Source organism: Squalius cephalus (genome assembly GCF_949319135.1).
Source record: "Squalius cephalus genome assembly, chromosome: 14".
In the NCBI taxonomy this organism is placed as follows: domain Eukaryota; kingdom Metazoa; phylum Chordata; class Actinopteri; order Cypriniformes; family Leuciscidae; genus Squalius; species Squalius cephalus.
The window spans coordinates 35,566,413-35,574,069 of NC_137135.1; the positions used below are offsets into that span (position 1 = coordinate 35,566,413).

General features: G+C 38.7%; 1 protein-coding gene across 2 annotated transcripts in view; it reads right to left on the reverse strand.

The window, feature by feature from the left end:
- Window positions 1-7,657, reverse strand: part of pigg (phosphatidylinositol glycan anchor biosynthesis class G (EMM blood group)) — a 172,333-nt gene that overhangs the window by 140,771 nt on the left and 23,905 nt on the right. For both annotated transcript variants that reach the window (XM_079892132.1, XM_079892131.1), the window contains exons 3-4: window positions 5,578-5,787; window positions 3,445-3,633 (exon numbers count right to left, since the gene is read on the reverse strand). In XM_079892132.1, the coding sequence (XP_079748258.1) occupies window positions 3,445-3,633; window positions 5,578-5,787 (399 nt within the window). The remainder of the gene's footprint in view (window positions 1-3,444; window positions 3,634-5,577; window positions 5,788-7,657) is intronic.

Sequence of the window (7,657 nt, forward strand, 5' to 3'; positions counted from 1 at the left end):
ATGGATAAATGGATAAATGGATAAATGGATGGATGGATGGATGGATAAATGGATAAATGGATGTATGGATGTATGGATGTATGGATGGATGGATGGATAAATGGATGGATGGATAAATGGATAAATGGATGTATGGATGTATGGATGTATGGATGGATAAATGGATGGATGGATGTATGGATGTATGGATGTATGGATGTATGGATGGATGGATGTATGGATGGATAAATGGATGGATGGATAAATGGATGGATGGATAAATGGATGGATGGATAAATAGATAAATGGATAAATGGATAAATGGATGGATGGATGGATGAATGGATGGATAATAAAATATGACAAGAACTCAGAGTTATCAAATCAGTTGATATTTCACTGGTTTTGTCATTTTTTGTCATTTTATTATTGTCCATAATATTATACTATTATATAATATAATATAATTATATAATACTATAATATTAATATTATGTCCATTATTAGACTGTCTCACAAATTAATTATGCTGAATATCTGTTAAATTTAACTACACAATTAGATAATACCAGTTTAGCTCAACCAATCACCAAGCAATGCTTCATTGTGTTCAGTCTGTGTGTAAAAAGAGCATTAGCAATTAAAGAAAACACACTTCAGCAAAACATGATCAGCTCAAAGTGTCTAAATCATTTTTGCTCCCAAATTTTTGTAAATTTGACTGGTAGTCACTGTATGAAGAATTTTGGGGTATAATATGTCACAGTTTACTTTATTTTGCTCTCCTCACTTTCATAAATGAACTATAGTGGAAAAAAAATATCTCAAATTATATCTGGCGTCTGACTAATCTTCGGTTTGACTGTACTTATTACTGCCTATAAATGCTCCTTTTCTGTTCTCATAGTACACTGAGTTCTTTTATCCCGAAAGATCGAGGTAAATGTGATATCTCCTGAAAGTCCTTCTTGCAGTGGATGTTACTGACGCACCGTTTTATCATGTTCTAAAATTCATTGTTACTTAAGGCAGCGCTCTGCATAACCTGTATGAGATCAGTGTGATGATTAATGAGCGTCGGATGTGTTCCTCTGGTCCTGTAGGGAGTTAAACTCTCTCGCCTGCAGAGGGAACAGATTTCACATGCAGATATTATAACGGCAGCAGGGCTAAAGTAGGACGCAGCTGGTTATACAGATGTCACCAATCTAGAGGCGCGTTTAGGCCTCGTGACGGAATAAAGATGTGCATTTCATCTTTCTTTAGTGTGTAATGTTGCTGTTTGAGCATGAAAAAGCTCTGAGTTCTTCTCTATATCAGTGTCAGTGTTTCTGAACTCCTGAAACGCCTCCATTGTAGTCTTGAGTTTCTTCCGGGAACGAACACGTCACAATATTCCTCATTATAATAATTAATGCGCAGAATAAAGGGGCGGGGCCTGGTTGAGTTAGTTAGTAGTGTGTTAAACTGGTGGTTATGGGAAGGGGTGGGACATTTCCCAAACACACTCGAAGCGCTCGACCAATCACAACACACTGCTCCAGCCGACCAATCAGAGCACAGTGTGCTTTTCAGAAGGAGGGGCTTCATAGAGACAGGAAGTAAACAGAGCGTTACTGACAGACTGGGAAGAGAGGAGCCGCAACAATGGAGAATATGAGGAGAATAATCAACATTCAAGCAGGAAAACCTGTTCTAGTAGAGCCCAAGTGAAACTTGTGCCAAACTAGGAGCTAACAGTAATTCTGCAAATCAGCCAGGGCGAATCTAACACAGATAAATGTGCATAATTACACAATTACGCAATTACCGAGAGCGGAGTCGCTGACGTGAACTACAGGTTACATTCACCGTCGACACAATGATGTTTTAGGCCTGAGTATTGAACGTTTACGACTGGAAATGAGAGTGACTGATGTGTCTGGAAAGTTTTTAAGTTCTCATATGAGTGTTTCCATGGCAACTATGAGATCTATAATGTGAACACAACACTGTTTGGCCTATTTATACAGTAAAATCCAGCGTGAAACATCCCTGAGATTCACATCATCTGCCAAAAAAAAAAACAACTAACCAAACTTTTTAGCTTAAAAAAATATAAACAAGCACAGATAGACGGAGAGATTTCTGTGGAGGTTCGCTAGTGTTGAAACCAGTGATATTTTAGTATTATTGTAAATATTAAAGGAGTGGTATAATGCCCTTTTCACAAGATGTAAAATAAGTCTCTGATGTCCCCAGAGTGTGTGTGTGAAGTTTTAGCTCAAAATACCCCACAGATATTTGTATATAACATGTTAAAATTGTCAATTTTTGAGAGTGAGCAAAAACGTACCGTTTTGTGTGTTTCTTTAAATGCAAATGAGCTGCTGCTCCCGGCACAGGGGGCGGAGCTTCAAGAGCTCGTGTCCTTTTACCTCACACACACATGCTCTGAACATTTCAAAACCTTTTAGCCTTTTATGTTCAAACCAAAGTCAGAAAGATGGAGAGACTCAAGAAGAAGTGACAACATGTAGAAGCAACAGGACATTTCTGAATGGTTAGTTAATGGTATAGAAACCCTATTTGCTTGTTTAAACGACATTAAATCCCGGATGTCCTCAAATTTTTTACATTTAAATGCGAGCAAAACTGAGGCTATTGTGTTCGGGCCCTCTGTAGGAAATGGGAAAAATACTTTTAATGTTGAAAACCTGTACTCTGACATCAAACCCATAGTTAAAAGTCTGGGAGTTACTTTGGACTCCTCCCTTAAGCTGGAGAAACACATAAACACAGTTGTTAAATCGAGTAAAGTCCTTCCTATCACCGAAAGAGCTTGAAAGACTCACACATGCTTTTGTTCTATCCCGCCTGGATTACTGTAATTCTTTATATGCAGGAATATCCCAGTTTTCCATTACAAGGCTTCAAATGGTTCAAAACGCTGCAGCCAGATTCCTAACTGGGGTTCGCAAACATGAACATATTACTCCTATTTTAATGTCTCTTAACTGGTTGCCGGTGTGTTATAGAGTCGATTTTAAAATATTGTTGTTTGTTTTTAAATCCTTAAATGGTCTTGCACCCTCTTACTTACCTGAGCTTTTAACTTTGAATGTGCCCGGTTATAATCTGTCCCAGCCACATTCACGATTAAAGTGCCTTTGCAGTTGTCGGTCCTAGGCTGTGGAATAGCCTCCCCGTATCCTTGAGATCCTTGTCCTCTTTATATGAGTTTAAATTTAAGTCAAAGTTGTATCTTTTTGACCGGGCATTTCACTAAATCTCAATTATGGTTTTATTACATTGTGTCAATGGTATTTTGCTCTTCCTTTCATGTTTCCTGACTTTTGTTTTGTAAAGCACAGTGGTCAACTTCTGTTGTGTTTATTTGTGCTATATAAATAAATCAATGAAATGAAATGAAGTCGCCGCTTCTGTCGGTCGGATCCGAGATGTTGAAGAGAAGCTGAAACACACCTTTGATATGAGCGAGGAGTGAATCTTCTTGATGATGTCGTCCATCTCCGTGAGTTTGGGTCCTATCAGGGAGCTGTGGGGTCCGCTGATGTGCCCGATGTGATCCAGACCCAGGTAATGTAGGATCAGAATATCCCAGTCGTCCCGCTTCAGCGTGCCGTCCAGGTGACGGGTCACGTTATTGTCCACCTGAGGGAACGAGACCGAGAGATTAAAATCTGAGAGAGGGTGAGAAAAAAAATCAGACTTTAAAGCCCTATTCGGACGGGATTAACTTTACTAGGGTGGATGGAGTAATGTTATTTTACCACAGGACGTCTGTAATATTACTGGCCAATTCGCACGGGATAAGAGATCTCAGTAAACTAGCAGAAGTGGGAGAGTAACTCGATTTGTGCACCGCCGTCACTCCTGTCGTCATGTGTGTATTACGCTGCTTCCTGATATCACGTGCGCAAACACACATAACCTATATTTATATATATAAAACAGTTATGTCCAGTTGAACGATGTATTAATTAACTTCAGATTGGATTGTGTTAGTAATAGACACTTACCTAACGCTAAAAGATGTTTCGTGCCTCTAACAAGTGCTGTCGATCTTCTCTCTGATCTGAATGTGTGTGTGTGAAACACTTGAGTTTTGCCACAGACTCGTCCCAGCGACTAGAACGCAACTGATGCTTCTTCAAGCGTCTCCATACTTGAAAAACCGTGGGAAACTACTTTTAAACAGGAAATGATGGAATATTCATGTACATATTTACAGCGGGTCTATTCGCACGGGATTAGTATCACCTGAGGTCATTTTTCCAGACCTTTTTACTGAAGGTAAAAGTGGCCGTAATCTTTCCTGACATTGTCCGTCATGATCACTGAGATGCACATTCAGACGGGACTAAAATCACTGAGAACCTGAATTATTCAGCAATAATCTGCCAAGTGTCGTCTTTGAAAATAAATCAAAGTTAAATCTGTTGCTCTAAAGCATTCAAGATTTACGGCAGTTTAAGTTGGAGATTTAATTTTCAGGTCTATGCTCAAAAAGTGAATAAATGGATTATAAGTACAGCGTAAATATAATTTAGTACCATAAAATACCCTAAAAATACAAAATATTAAATAGAAATCGAACTAAAATATAGTACCTAAATTTAATTGAAATAAAAAAATAAGTTTTGGTCATTTTTGACAGACACGCGAAGAGCACCAGATGGTTAACGAATTCTTGCTGGCAAATAGAATTGTTTCAGTGTAGGGGTCATGATTCCTCAACCTTACAAGCTTATGTTTGTTTTTGACGTTGAGGAATCATGACCCCTTGAAAAAATGTTATTGTGAAATTCCCTACACTGAAACAATTCTATTTGCCAGCAAGAATTCGTTAACCATCTGGTGCTCTTCGCGTGTCTGTCAAAAATGACCAAAACGTATTTATTTTTTTTCAATTAAATTTAGGTACTATATTTTAGTTCAATTTCTTTTTAATATTTTGTATTTTATGGTACTAAATTATATTTACGCTGTACTTATAATCCATTTATTCACTTTTTGAGCATACACCTGAAAATTAAATCTCCAACTTAAACTGTCGTAAATCTTGAATGCTTTAGAGCAACAGATTTAACTTTGATTTATTTCCAATCTTGGCAGATTATTGCTGAAGTGAAAAAAGTTTTTAAAAGGTGAACTTAAAAAATATCTTACATTTATTGTTATGAAAAATGTGCAAAAATACTATTTACATTTTTTATATGAAATATAAAATATTGTGTTCAAAATTTGAGCTTAATATCTCAAAAAATGAGCTTTCAGTGAGAGTGTGTTCGGCTGCAGTACCAAACGCTTCCACTAGAGGAAATTCGTCTCATTAATTTCTAATGCGCATATTTCTGACCGCGAGGAGCACAAGTGTGACTTTATCAGAACCAGTTAACCTATTCGAATCATGTTCATGAATTTTTGTGTGTTCACACAGTAAGTGCCAAACCCTTTACCAAGTTTCGTACCATTCTTATGAAGTAAAAAAACAAAAACACATGTACAATTTTTCGGTCACAAATGACCGAAGAGCACCACAACGCTAAACGTGACTCTATACGACACACACTTTGAGTTCCGCTCCTCTCTCACCTCGGTGTAGTCGGACACGAAAAACGAGGTGGTGCCGTCGTGCTCCATGAAGTGTTTGGGAAAGAGTCGAACCCACGTGTCGTCGCCGTAGAAGATGATGCGTTTGCCGGCGCTCTTGGCCTGCCAGATGAGGTTATCCTCCAGCAGTGCCGGAGAGTTCAGGTTCATCACCACATCTATGAAGCCCGGGATGCTGCCGGTGGTCAGAGCCTGATGAGAGAACACAAACATCCCTGTTTAAAGAGGAGCTATTCTGCTTTCTTCACATCTTCATCTGTCTTCAGTGTGTAATGTTGCTGTTTGATCATGAAAAATCTCTGCAAAGTCACACAGTTCTTCTCTATATCAGTGTCAGTGTTTCTGAACTCCTGAAACGCCTCCATTGTAGTCTTGAGTTTCTTCCGGGAACGAACACGTCACAATATTCCTCATTATAATAATTCATGCGCAGAATAAAGGGGCGGGGCCTGGTTGAGTTAGTGTGTAGTGTGTTAAACTGGCGGTTATGGGAAGGGGCGGGACATTTCCCAAACACACTCGAAGCGCTTGACCAATCACAACACACTGCTCCAGCCGACCAATCAGAGCACAGTGTGCTTTTCAGAAGGAGAGACAGGAAGTAAACAGAGCATTACTGACAGACTGGGAAGAGAGGAGCCCCAACAATGGAGAATATGAGGAAAATAATCAACATTCACGCAGGAACACCTGTTCTAGTAGAGCCTGAAACAACATCAAGACTCTGTAAAAGGGCCTCTTTAAGAAACCAAAACACAGCTTTACTATCCAAACAGGCCTTAAAGAAGGTCCCTAAATGATTTTAGAGTACTTTGAAGAGAGCAGCCAAAACTTATAACATCACACCCATGAGCTCATTACTCCATCTTTATGCTATTTTAAAGGCTCCTAATGTTATTTTAGAGTCTCCTACAACAGGTTTACACGCATCAAAGGTCAAAAACACTTTAATGTCCTCATAATCTCCAGTGCAGCGTCAGCTCTTTTCTCTCAGTGTCTGAAACGCTTCAGTCTCTCTAAGCCCCGCCTCTCTGAGAGCTGCTCTGCTCTGATTGGTCAGAAAGCAAACGCTCATTATCATATCTGAATCTCAGCTCTTGATCTCAGTGATACGAACAGTAACGATGGCGTGGGTTTTACCGTATCAATCTCAGAAAACAGCGTCTTCTCCACATGAACAACACGAACCAAACTCTTCCAGTCTCAGATACACTACAATGTTTGAGGGCGGAGCTAAGAGGCTGCTCAGCCAATCAAGACCACAGGCTGGCATTATGCTAATTAGTTACAAACCTATGTAAGAAGTGAGACTGGAATTACTCACGACTCGTTTCAGTTCAGAATTGCTTCTTTCTTTTGGGATACAATAACTTTGCAGACCTTGAACATCCACAAACAGCTCTATCACACACTGCCTGAAAGGAAATATTTTAAAAAAAGAAATAAAAGGGGCAAAAATCTGAAAATATCAGCAAAAATCTGTATAAAAAGCATCCTGTTTTAACAGCACAGACACACAAACATATGCAACTTTTGAAGGAAACTCTTTCTTTTTTGTGTTATCCAGAGAGCAACAAAATACATTAATATGTGCAACACAACAAAACATTTGCAATGCATTTAGAGTATATGCATATGCATTTATGCGCCTCACGTAAGGCCTTAGAAATAAAAAAAGATCTATGTAGAATATAGCCTCTATAAAAGGTTTGACTGCTCCGTTTATGTCTTGAAAACAATACTAAAGTTTTCACAGCGGATATAAAAGGAGAAATATAAGCTTTATGTGTGTGAAAAATGATTTTGGACAAGAAAAGCCTGTCATTTTTTTTATTTCTCAGCTCATAAAGTCTCATATTTATACCGTCTGATTATATAAAGGCGTGAATATGAATGTAAATGACCAGACACGCTGAAATAGGCCAGACGCCTGATTAGCTACTCTGGGAAACAGAATCACAACATTTACAAACTCTTTATAGTTTCACGAGGAGAAAAACACAACATGAAACCTTTCGCTCGCCCTCCTGGAGAACCCAAACACGATTCCCTCACACACACT